The sequence below is a fragment of the Chiloscyllium plagiosum genome, chromosome 7 (assembly GCF_004010195.1).
Source record: "Chiloscyllium plagiosum isolate BGI_BamShark_2017 chromosome 7, ASM401019v2, whole genome shotgun sequence".
Lineage (NCBI taxonomy): Eukaryota > Metazoa > Chordata > Chondrichthyes > Orectolobiformes > Hemiscylliidae > Chiloscyllium > Chiloscyllium plagiosum.
In genome coordinates this window covers 106,237,051-106,250,572 of record NC_057716.1, presented here as the reverse complement: position 1 = coordinate 106,250,572, position 13,522 = coordinate 106,237,051, and the positions used below count along the sequence as shown (strand labels likewise).

General features: G+C 48.0%; 1 protein-coding gene across 1 annotated transcript in view; it reads left to right on the top strand.

Annotated features, from left to right (window-relative positions):
* The first annotated feature begins 735 nt into the window (after window positions 1-735).
* The window catches only part of LOC122551955 (striated muscle preferentially expressed protein kinase-like), a 267,850-nt gene continuing 255,063 nt past the window's right edge, over window positions 736-13,522 (top strand). Inside the window, exons 1-2 of the mRNA XM_043694526.1 lie at window positions 736-1,052; window positions 11,646-13,090. Of these exons, the coding sequence (XP_043550461.1) occupies window positions 736-1,052; window positions 11,646-13,090 (1,762 nt within the window). The remainder of the gene's footprint in view (window positions 1,053-11,645; window positions 13,091-13,522) is intronic.

Below are 13,522 nucleotides of genomic sequence, written 5' to 3'. Positions count from 1 at the left end.
GAATAAAATGCTTTGGGATTCTCTTTAATTCTGCACGCTAAAGCTATTTCATGACCCCTTTTAGCCCGCTTGATTCCTCGTTTAAGAATTGTCCTACTCTTCCAATATTCTTCCAGGGCCCGTTCTGTTCTTAGCTACCTGGACCTTATGTATGCTTCCCTTTTCCTCTTGGCTAGTTGTACAATTTCTCCTGTCATCCACGGTTCACAAATCTTGCCCTTCCTATCTTTTGCTTTCAACTGGACATGCCTATCCTGCACTACCTTCAACCTATCTTTGAAAGCCTCCCACATCTCAAATATGAACTTCCCTGCAAATAGCTGTGTCCAATCCACATTTCCCAACTCCTGCCTAATTTTGATATAATTTGGCCCAGTTTAGTACTCTTCCCTTAGGACCACTCTCATCTTTAACTACGAGTATTGTAAAACTTACAGAATTGTGGTCACTGTTCCCAAAGAAATCCCTCACCGCAACTTCTACCACTTGGCCTGGATCGTTCCCCAGTACCAGGTCCAATATGGCTCCTTCCCTGGTCAGACTATTGACATCTGTCCTACATCTATCACCCCTCAATTTAAAGCTATGTGCCCTCATGCTAGTCATCGCTGTTCAAGGAACAAAGCTCTCGCGGTCCACCCGATCTCACCCTCTGATTATCTTATTTAATAGCCACATTTCAAAAGTACTTTATTCTCTCTGACACATTTTGGGATGTTCCTGGGAGGTAAATAGATGCTACGGAAATGCATTGAAGCCTCAGCGTTCTCCAGCCTCTCCCAGGGTTCGGTTTCGGGAACAGGCGCGGCTAACAGTCCTTTCCTTCTCTTTCCCGAAGAAGGTGAATTGGAGAATTTGACCAACACGAGCCTGGACAGCACACCGTCCTCGCTGCGGACTGCCCTCGAACAGCTGGCACCATCCGAACCCCCGAGCGCAGGTCAATCACCAGTGGAGAGCCAGAGAGCGCTGGCTGGAGGAGGAGAGGACAGGGAGGAGGAGGAACTCAGTGTCAGCCTCACCCACGGGTGCCTACCCTGGGAGGTCGCCAGGCAAGCTGACACACCGCAGTCACCCGATGCTCGGATCAGGCACCTGGGGGTGGAGCCACTGATACGGGCATCTCGTTCTAATCTGGCTTATAGTAGCTGGGGTTCAGAGGACAGCCTGTCTGTCTCTAGTGATGTGTACGGGAGCATGTTCAGTCTGTACAGAGGCAAAACCTTATCAATACCCGTGTAAGTACAACACACTCCTTCTGGAGTCAGCTCCATCCCTCCAAACATCTCCATCCAGAAGACGACCTGTTTTCATTTTTGGGGGATTGAGTCCATTCCTTGCCATTTGTTCTCTCTCTCTGAAATCATCCCCGCTCTATCCCGACACTCCAATTTACAGCGATTCCCTTTTCCTGTTGTCTTCTGCATATGATTTTTCTCTCAATCCCCCCCTTTTTTTAAATCACTTTCTTGGACTTCTGGACACGTTAGCTATTTGAGGAACTCAGTTACTTGGTGGGATTGTTACTTTTTATTCATTCACAGGATGAGGGAGTTGCTGGCTGGGCTAGCATTTATTGCCCGTCCCTAATTACCCAGAGGGCAGCTCAGAGCCAACCACATTGCTGTGGGTCTGGAGTCAAAAGGATGGCAGTTTCCTTCAGATGGGGATTTTCCCAACAATGGATTGATTAGATTACTTACGGTGTGGAAACAGGCCCTTCAGCCCAACAAGTCCACACCAACCCTCCGAAGATCAACCCACCCAGACCCATTCCCCTACATTTACCCCTTCACCTAACACTACGGGCAATTTAGCGTGGCCAATTCACCTAACCCTGCACATCTTTGGATTGTGGGAGGAAACCCATGCAGACACAGGGAGAATGTGCAAACTCCACACAGACAGTTGTCTGAGGCAGGAATTGAACCTGGGTCTCTAACGCTGTGAGGCAGCAGTGCTAACCACTGTGCCACCCTGGATTCACGGTCATCATTAAACTCTTAATTCCAGATTTTTACTGAATTCAAATTCCACCATTTGCTGTGGTAGGATTTGAACTCAGGCTGGGAGCTGGGTGTGAAGTTACCACGTCAGTCCTGGTAACCAGGTTAATATGGACAGGAGAGTGGCAGTTGGAAGCCATCACTGAACAAGGAACAAACACAGGGAGCATACAGCAAGGGGTTACCTTTTGATGATGGGGTGCAGGGACACAGTTGGAATTGCAGGGGGGAGAGGGTCAGTCTTGCAGTTTCAAACATCGATTAACACGACTGGATTTGGGAATATGGGAGTCAAAACCCAAACCTGAAAGAACTGCGGACGTTGGAAATTAGAAATTGCTGGAAAAACTCAGCAGGTCTGGCAGCATCTGTGGAGATAAATCAGAGTTAATGTTTCGGGTCCAATGACAGATATGGCATACATTACAAGGTCTATAAAAGGTACAAAGCTCTGAAGTAGAATGAGGATAGGATTTCAGGAGGATGTCAGTAAACTGGCGAACCAAGACACAATGTAAGTTATGGTAATGTCACTGCGTCAGTAATCCAGAGGCCCAGGCTAAAGCTCTGAGGAAATGGGTTCAATTCCAAACAGGGCTGCTGGTGGAATTTAAATTCAATTCATAAGTCTGGAATTGGAAGCTATTTGCAGTGATGATGACTATGAACAAGCATCGATTATTGTCAAAACCCACCTGGTTCACTAATGTCCCTTAGGGAAGGAAATCTGCCATCCTTACCTAGTCTGGTCTACATGTGACTCCAGACCCACCGCAATGTGGCTGACTCTGAAATAGTCCAGTAAGACATTCAGTTCAAGGGGAAATTAGGGCCATGCAACGTATGTTGGCCTGGCCAGTGACCCCCGCATCCTCATGAAGGAAGAAGTGAACTTGGATGAAATTTAACTGCAAAAAATTTGAATTGGAATTGTGAGGAGAAGCTGATTGACTGGATTCGAAAGTGGGTGCAGGAACAGAGAGACCTTGGGTATTGTAGAATTCCTACAATGCAGAAAGAGGCCATTCAGCCCATCAGGCCCTCCCAGACCACCCCTATCTCTGTAATCATGAATTTATTAGCCTGCATGTCCCTGGACACTATGGGCAATTTAGCCTGGCCAATTCACTTTAACCTACACATCTTTGGACTGTGGGAGAAAACTCACGCAGACATGGGGAGAATGTGCAAACTCCACACAGACAGTTGCCCGAGGGTGGGATTGAACCCAGGTCCCTACAGCTGTGAGGCAGCAGTGCTAACTCACTGAGCCACCGTGCATATGTGTGCAAAATGGTGGCATGTCAAGGCTTTTAAAATAATAGGTGGGATCCTAGCTTTTATTTCACCGAGTACAAAACAAGGAGTAAAAACCGAGAGAAACCCAACGGGTCTGGCAGGGTCTGTGGAGAGAAAACAGAGTTAATGTTTCCAGTCCAGTCTGACTCTTCCTCAGAACTGAAAGGGGTTAGAAAATGGTGGGTTTTTATGTTGGGGAGGTGGGAGAGAGAAGGAGGACTTAGCAGAACAGATAGTGAAGATGCCCAGAACAAAAGGTGAAGGGTTTGCTAATGACAGTAGAGAAGTGATATAGGTGTTAATGACAGGTGTTAAGGGCAAAAAAAAAGTCAGCTGTTATTGAGAGCAAAGCTGAACAGTTTTATAAGGGGTGGAGGGGAGGATAGGGATGGAATCAAAATCAAAATGGAGGGCAGAGTTCATGGTCTGAAGTTGCTGAACTCAGTATTGAGTCCCAAAACGTCTGTTGGTTGAGTTTGTGTTGACTTCACTGGAACCTTGAGGAGATTCACCAGGAGCTTCCCTATGCTGGAACCATTCAGCGATGGAGAGGCTGGTAACCTCAGGTCATTTCTCACAGGGGGGCACAGTAAGGTAAGGAGCAGGAGGTTTCGAGGGGATTTGAGGAAAGAGTTTTCACTCAAGAGTGTCAGTATCTGGAACCCTCTGTGTGAAAGGATGGGACAGACATTGTATGACATTTATAGAGTCACACAGCACAGTCCAACCAATCAATGCTGACCATGCTCCCAAACAAACTAGTCCCCCCTGCCTGCGCTTGGCCCATATGCCTCCAAACATAGAACATTACTGCGCAGTACAGGCCCTTCAGCTCTCAATGTTGTGCCGACCTGTGAAACCAATCTGAAGCCCATCTAACCTACACTATTCCGTTCTCATCCATATGCCTATCCAATGACCATTTAAATGCCCTTAGAGTTGGCGAGTCTACTACTGTTGCAGGCAGTGCGCTCCCTGCCCCTACTACTCTCTGAGTAAAGAAACTACCTCTGACATCGGTCCTATATCTATTACCCCTCAATTTAAAGCTAGGTCCCCTCATGCTAGCCATCACCATCCGAGGAAAAAGGCTCTCACTGTCCACCTTATTTAACCCTCTGGTTATCTTCTATGTCTCAATTAAGTCACCTCTCAACCTTCTTCTACCCAATGAAAACAGCTCAAGTCCCTCAGCCTTTCCTCATAAGACCTTCCCTCCGTACCAGGCAACATCCTAGTAAATCTTCTCTGAACCCTTTCCAAAGCTTCCACATTCTTCCTATATTGCGGTGACCAGAATTGTATGTAATACTCCAAGTGCGGCTGCACCAGAGTTTTGTACAGCTACAGCATGACCTCATGGCTCCGAAACTCAATCCCTCTACCAATAAAAGCTAACACACTGTATGCCTTCTTAACAACTCTATCAACTTGGGTGGTAATTTTCAGGGATCTATGCACATAGACACTGAGATCTCTCTGTTCATCTCCATTACCAAGAGTCTTACCATTAGCCCAGTACTCTGCATTCCTGTTGCTTCTACCAAAGTGAATCTCCCCACACTTTTCCACAAAAACACCTCTCAGCCCAGCTTTGCAGCTTATCTATATCCTTCTGTAACCTACAACACCCTTCAGCACTATCCACAGCTCCACCAACCTTAGTGTCATCCGCATATTTACTAACTCATCCTTCTACACCCTCATCCACGTCATTTATAAAAATGACAAACAGCAGTGGCCCCAAAACAGATCCTTGAGGTACCCTACTAGTAACTGAACTCCAGGATGAACATTTCCCATCAACCACCTGTCTTCTTACAGCAAGCCAATTTCTGATCCAAACCACTAAATCAACCTCAACCTTTCCTATTCATGGACTTATTCAAATGTCTTTACCCACATTCATCACTTCCTCTGGCACACAGACCACTGTCTGTGTAAAAATGTTACCCTTATGTCCTTTTTAAATCTTTCTCCTCTCACCTTAAAGGTATGCCCCCTAGTTTTGAACTCTCCTACCCGAGGGAAAAGACCCTTCCTATTCACTCCTATGTCCCTCATGATTTTATAAACCCCAATAAGGTGTGTCAGCCCTCAGCCTCCTACACTTCAGGGACAAAAGTCCCAACGTTTCCAGTCTATTTCTATATCTCAAACCCTCCATTCCTGGCAAAATCCAGGGAAATCTTTTCTGGACCCTCTCCAGTTTAATATCCTTCCTATCACAGGGCGACCTGAACTTTGTTATTATTCATTCACAGAGTGAGGGCGTCATTGCATCGGCCAGCATTTATTGCCTAAGCCTAATTACCCAGAGGGCAATTAAGAGTCACCAACATTGACTGTGGGTCTGGAGTCATGTGTAGGTCAGACCAGGTAAGGATGGCAGTTTCCTTCCCTGAAGGACATTAGTGACCCAGATGAGGTTTTCCGACAATTAACAATGGATTCATGGTCATCATTAGACTCTTAATTCCAGATTTTTATTGAATTCAAATTCCACAATCTGCTGTGGTAGGATTCAAATCCATGGCCTAGAACATTACCTGTGTCTCTGGGTTAAGAGTCCAGTGATAATACCATTTCCATTGCCTCCCCTAACTGGACACAGTATTCCATAAGGGACCTCACCAATGTCCTGTACAACTTCAGCATGATGTCCCAACTCCTACACACAAAGGTCTGAGCAATGAAGGCAAGTGTGCTAAACAATTTCTTAACCACCCTGTTTATATGCGACGCAACTTACAAAGAATTATGTTCCTGAACCCTGGGTCTCTCTGTTCAGTAACACTCCCCAGGGCCCGTTATAAGTATAAGTCCTGCCCTTGTTTGTTTTACCAAAATGCAACACCTCACTTTTATTCAAATTAAACTCCATCTGCCACCCCTCAGCCTATTAAAGAATCACTTGAAACACAATAGCATGCAAGGCTGGGAATGGGATTTGAATAGATGGATATTTGGTGACCAGTGCAGATACAATGGACTGGAAAAACTCTCTGAGTCTCTACAAATGCAGCAGACCCTGGACAGAGTGTGTGTGTTGTGTCATAAACCATTATGTTTCCAACCCCTTTTAGCTCTGAGGAAGGGTCACTGCACTCGAAACATTAACTCGGTTTCTGTCTCCACAGAAGCTGCCAGACCCACTGAGATTCTCCAGCACTCTCTGCTTTTACTTCAGATTTCCAGTATCTAGAATATTTTGTTTTTACAGAAGAAAGGAAGCTATACTACAGGGAGACAATGGCCCAGTGGTATTATCGCAAGATCATTAATCCAGAAACTCAGCTAATATTCCAGGGGATTCCAGTGGATCCTTCAATGGACCCCACCACCAGGGATATATTTCCCTCCCCACCCCTTTCCGCCTTCCGCAAAGACCGTTCCCTCCGTGCCTACCTGGTCAGGTCCACGCCCCCCAACAACCCACCCTTCCGTCCTGGCACCTTCCCCTGCCACCGCAGGAATTGCAAAACCTGCGCCCACACCTCCTCCCTCACCTCCATCCAAGGCCCCAAAGGAGGCTTCCACATCCATCAAAGTTTTATCTGCATATCCACCAATATCATTTATTGTATCCGTTGCTCCCGATGCAGTCTCCTCTACACTGGGGAGACTGGACGCCTCCTAGCAGAGCGTTTTAGGGACCATCTCTGGGACACCTGCACCAATCAATCCCACCGCCCTGTGGCCGAACATTTCAACTCCCCCTCCCACTCTGCCGAGGACATGCAGGTCCTGGGCCTCCTCCACCACCGCTCCCTCACCACCCGACGCCTGGAAGAAGAATGCCTCATCTTCCGCCTCGGAACACTTCATCCCCAGGGCATCAATGTGGTCTTCACTAGTTTCCTCATTTCCCCTCCCCCGTACTCTTACTCCCTTCCCCCAGCCTCACCCCCCTCCCATTTATCTCTCCACCCTGGAGGCTCCCTGTCTCATTCCTAATGAAGGGCTCCAGCCTGAAACGTTGATTTTCCTGCTCCTCGGATGCTGCCTGACGTGCTGTGCTTTTCCAGCACCACTCTAATCTTCACTCTAATCTCCAGTATCTGCAGTCCTCACTTTCACCTAATATTCTGGAGAACCCAGCTTCAAATCTCACAGAGCAGATGGTGGACTTTTAATTTAATTAAGAATCTAATGATGAGCATGAATACTGGGTTGATTGTCAAGAAAACCCATGGGGGTCACTAACATCCATTAGGGAAGGAAATCTGTCATCCTTACGTGATCTGGCCAACATGTGACTCCAGATTGCCAATGTGGGTGACTCATAACTGCCCTCTGGGCAATTAGGGATGGGCAATAAATGCTGACCCAGCCAGCAACACCATATCCCTTGAGTGAATTTAAAAACAACACAGATTTGGACTCAGCTGAATTATTCCGGGCACTGGGAGGTTTAGGAAAGATTCTCAGGGTCTTGGAGAGGGAGCTGGATCAGTAATGGGACTGACAGAGGTCAGTGAGACTGGAGTTGTTCTCCTTAGAGCAGAGAAAGTTGATGGGAGAGTTAATCGAGGTGTTCAAAACCCAGTTAGGGGGTTCAGTAAATTTTGGTAAGACCTACAGATTGAAGAGAAGGGGCAAAAAGAGGCCGAGGTGAGATGAGGCAGTGTTTGTTGTGTGTATTGAGCTGTTGTGATCTAGAATGATCTGCCTTAACGAGAGATGGGAACAGATTCAATACGAACCTTCAAAACACAACTGGGTAAAAACGTGAGATCTCGAATTCTCTGCCACAGGAAGTGGTTGAGGCCAAAACATTGAATGTTTTCAAGATGACGTTAGATACAGTTCTCAGGGCTAAAGAGATCAAAGGGGACAGCAGGAACAGGGGACTGGGTTGGATGATCAGCCCTAATCATGTTGAATGGTGCTTCAGGCTCAAAGGGCTGAATGGCCTACTCCTGTTCCTATTCTCTTTGTTTTGAAGGGGAAAGATTTGCAGGGCTATGGGGCAAGAGCTTAAGAGTAAGACAAATGGGCTAGCTTTATCACAGAGGCATGGCAGGCTGAATGGCCTCCAGTGTTGTGTCAGACTATGATTGTGTCTGAAAGGGAGCAGGGTCTGTACTGGGAGCTGGGTGTGAGATAATAGCCAATCAATGTGAAGGAAATTGAGGGATCGGATGGTTAACAGAGTCCACTGGCACCCTGAAGTCCCCTTTTGTTACATTTTGATTTTTGTTTCTGTCCCTCAGGCCTTTCAACCCCAGCTCCCGCATGACTTCACTAACCTGATATTAGTGTGTGTGTGTGAGAGAGAGAAAGTGTATGTATATGTATGTTTGTGTGTGTATCTATGTGTGTGTGAGAGAGGGAAATAATGTGTGTGAAAATGTGAGTGTGTGTGTACCTGTCTGTGTGTATCTGTTGTGTGTGTGTGTGTAAGAGTGTACATGAGAGTGAGAGTGAGTGTGTAATGTCATTCTTCACTCAAGTCTCACTGACAATGCTTGCTCCATGTTTCAATGTTATATCTGGGCTGAGCTGTTGCTGCTCTCTATGTGTGTCACAGAATTTGGCCACAGCTCTGGCTTCCAGCACTTTCTGCAGTTTCTATCTTTCTCCACCCCAGACCTAGCCAGTCAAGTGCAGTGAGCATCAATAGTAAACATTCTCACATAATCAACATGGAACAATTAAACACTCCATGTGTCATTAATCAAACACTGCAGGATGGCAGTGTGATTGAAAGGATCCCAGATCAAATCCAACAGGGTGGCAGTGAGAACTGTGATTCGCTGAGTAGTGGTCCTCCTGCCTCAGAATCAGAACCCCACCATGTGTCAGCTCCCACACCGGACAGCCGAGGACATACAATTACAGTGTAGGACTGAGGGAATGCCACACCGTCGGATGTATCATCCATCATATGGAACATTATATTACCTTCCAGCAGGTGGGTGTAGGAAACTGCAGCATAGGGTCTTGACTGGAATTGGAGTCACTACCTCAGGAAAAGAGCAGGGAAATTCTTCCCAGCATCCAGGTCAATATTTATTCTCCCAGTCATTTTCCCATCCTGTCTGTTGGAACTTTTTACACACAGATACATTCCTTGCCCCACAACAAGTGACTTGCTTTAAACATAAAATAGTTCACTGCCTGGAAGACCCTGTAGCTTTCTAATTCAAACCTTTAAATACACAGGGTTTGAGGAAGACTTTAACCTTAGGCATTTTGACCCACTGTCAGTGGGATTGTTACATGGGGGTTGGATAACAGAGACAATTCTAGTTAATACGGTGAGAGACCAGTGTAGTCCAGTGAAGACAGTTTGGCATTCACCTCCTCAAAGCAAAGGGTGTTCAAAGGGAGATTTAAGAGAGGGGCTCAAAAATCTCAAGGGATTTTGATAGTGCGGGTGAGGAGCTAGGGTCTCCATGGGGCACTGACCATGCCAGGCAGTTGAAGGAGACAGGAAGGGTCTGCTCTCACTTAGCGAGTGGTTGTAACCTGGAAGGTGCTGCCTGAAAGGGCATGGGATTCAACAGGAATCTTTTCAAATTGGGAATTGCCTCCCGTTCTGGACCAGAGCAGACCCCCTCACAATGTATTAAGAAGGTAGCCTAGACTCTGAAGTTTTCTGATTGTAAATGTAGATGGAAAGTGCTGTCGTCCAGATGTGATGCAACTGGTCACACCACTTTAAACAAAATACAATGTATTTAAGTATTTAAAATACAAACAAAAGAAAGAGGAATTTAGAATAACTTAACTAATGGAAAACTTAACTGAATAATAGATACAGCACCCATTACTAATTAACTGTTTCAATAATATCTCATAAACATTCCCCTCAGCAAAAAGGCAAATTCAGACACAGATTCTGATGTGCAGTTCTCCAATCCAAAAGGAATAAAATCAAGAGAAATTCTAGAGAATGTAGCAGCTCGGAATCATTCACTGAAGATTCCAAATCTTCCGAGACCCCAAATAGCTTCTGACAGCTGAAAAAAACCAGGTGAGAGAGAGCTGGCCATTCGCATTCAAGCTGCTTCTATTGTTCCAGCTTTTAAACAAAACCCAAATGCCTTCTAAGCTGTTTACTTAAACCATCTTCAGCAGCTAGTTCATCCAGACTGCCTTTACAACCTCTTTTAAAAAAAACCCAGGACAAAACAACCTTTTTAAAGTAACAGCACCATCACACTAAAGCCTGGATTTTCTGGCCATGTGGTGTGGGCCTAATGGGATTGATTGGTCGGGAGATAGCATGGCTCAGTGGGAGTAGGCTCAACACAAGGAGCGCAGCTCAGAGAATGTTGATGATCTGGGGTGGGGGGGGGGTTGACCAATTGTCGCCCCTGACTGGAAATAAAGATCAATTATACCCAACATCATCAGAAAAGTTGATTGTTTTACCAAACACCATTCTTTAAATCCAATCTGACAGAAAGCACAAAAGGTCACACGACACCAGGTTAGAGTCCAACAGATTTGTTTGAAATCACAAGCTGTGTGCTTCCCTCCACTACAAAGAAACCATAATGAACCATTTCTCCACCAGTTAAAACTCTAACCTCCTTATAGAACTCCTTCTCTACAAACATGCACAAACAAAACATTGGTGTTGTGGGCAGAGGGAAAGACTGGGAAGATAGTTAGTGGTCCCTGTCCCCAGGAATCCCTGGGATAATCCTTTGGCTGATCAGAATACTGCTTCTCCATCTTCCTTCTCCAGATACAGGAGGCACAGGGTGACTGATTCACATAGATAAAAGTCTCTGACTTATTAAAAGGAACAGGTGAGGGAAGATAAAATGATTCTCTTCAAGGCTGGACAGGCTTTTTAATGCAAAGCAAAAACAGCCCTTCTAAAGGCTTCTGATACAAACATTCTCACCCACAAGCTGTTAAGCTGTCCAGGAGCCAATTACATGGCTGTTGGCAAGCTGTGGTCACCATTTCCCAGACCAATCAGCGACTTGTTACCAGCAGAATCTCCAATCGTATACCTGCCCTGGCTCCAGTTCATCCGCAAACCTGGCAAAGCCCCCCTCCCCCCTCCACTGCCTACACCAATAGCTGTGTAAACAGCGCTTGCAAAAAGCTTTCAGAAAGCGTAGCAATCCTTTAACAACCCTCAGCTTTGGAAACAGTCCTCCACCATTTCTGTTCAGAATCAAAACATATTAAATGAAAAAAAGTGATTGATCACTGTGTTCCAGCATTTTAGGCCTGGATTACACACAGCTCAATCCTGGAAACAGATAGAATGTGGGAACAAGGAGCAGCTCATTGTTAATGAGGACTTTGAAACCCCCCTCTCCGTTTCCTCCAAGTGGCATTTTGGTGAAATTTGTCTCTTTTCCCCTGCAGGGACCTCTGTGAGAACACGTTGGGTAGGAGCTCACTGGATCACCCCATGGAGCCCAGCCTCAGGTGGGATGCCATGGCCCAGAACCAAGGAGCTTCCAGAGCCTCCGGCCTACCACCAACGGCCCTGAAAACCAGGCCGGCCAGTCCCAAAGCCTCACGGATGAACCTGGGCCAGCCCACAACACCGCTGACCCCTCGCCGGAAGCTCAGCACGCCAATGGAGTACCACGACACCGTGCCGGCTGAGTTCCAGGACAAGGCCCAGAAACCCCCGAAGGTGGCAGGGGGAGGGGACAGCCCTCCCCCGGTGGTGAGGAGGGCCAGTTCGGGCGATGCTTCCTCTCCGGCTCATTCCCGCTCTGGATCCCGGGCCTCGGACAGGATGAGGTACCTGGAGACATTCCCAGAGCGGCGGCGGAGCTTCGAGTTGGCGGACGGGCAGCCGTGGCCCGGATTCAGGAAGTGGCGTTCCTTCGACCACACGGAGCAGCGGGAGGGCAGGCTGCGGCCTTCCCTGTCCGAACTGCTGGACGGCGAGGGGCGGGGGGGCCTAAGGCCGGAGGGTGGGGCAGGGGCCGAGCTGAAACGCTCGCTCTTCCGGCAGAAAGCGGCTTCCTTCGACGAGCGCGGCCGCTATGCCACGAGGGCCCGCGACGTCGAGCTGAAGATCTCGGAGGAGCTGAGCAGGATCAAGAAGACGGCCATGAGCTCGACAGTGAGCAGGCCCGTGCTGCGGTCCCCAGTGCTGGAGCGTGCCGTTAACCGCGAGCTATCATCACGGAAAGCCGCCAGGGCGGTGACCCCCCCGGCAGAGGCACCGCGGAGCCCAGAGGGGTCATGGTTGGATAGTCCACGTAAACCACTGCAGCGAAGCCTAGCCACGTTTAGCGGTGAGCCAGAGGATCTGGAGTCAGGCAAGGCCAGAGCATGGGAGTCTGCCGTCAACTACCCAGACCAGGCTGAGGCAGGAGCAACAAACCTGGCAACCGTCAGCCAGCACGCCCAATCTCAGCCTCCCAGCCGCCCCCAGCCTGTCGTGGAAACTGTCCTGAAGGTGAGGTCCACCTCCGAAGGCCGGGCCCCGGTTATCGCCCCCGATCTGCCCTCACTCTCCAGGCAGGATGTCAAACCCTCGCCGCCCTTTCACAAGGAGAGCCCTGACTGGCTCAGGAGTAGGCCGGAGAGCCTGAGCCTCGGTGGCAGAGCGGAGTTGGGAGACGGTGCTCCGAGATTAGGTCTGGCCCCCCTCAGCCCGGCCTGTACCGCCCCCCCCATAGCCCCCAGTAGTGTGGCCGACACGGGAGTGAAGAGCATCAGGCCTGAGGACATGGAGGCAAGCTCCGCGGATCTGAAAGAAGACACCACCACCCAGGTTCGGGATAAATCAGGCCGGAAAACTCCCAGAGGGAAATCCAGGAAATCTCGTCCCACTTCACCGGAGTTGGGTAAGGAGAGCAGACAAAGAGATGAACTGGAGCGTTGTTGTCCAATCTGAACAGCGAGATATCATGGCTGTCACGCAGACCATGGAGAATACAAGGTGAAAGTGTGGACTGCAGATAGAGTCAGAGAGTCATAGAGATGTACAGCAAGGAAACAGACCACTTCCTCTGGTAGCTCATTCCATACACGTACCACCCTCTGTGTGAAAACGTTGCCCCTTAGGTCTCTTTTATATCTTTCCCCTCTCACTCTAAACCTATGCCCTCTAGTTCTGGACTCCCCCACCCCAGGGAAAAGATTTTGTCTATTTATCCTATCCATACCCCTCATGATTTTATAAATCTCTATAAGGTCACCCCTCAGCCTCCGATGCTCCATGGAAAACAGCCCCAGCCTGTTCAACCTCTCCCTATAGCTCAAATCCTCCAACCCTG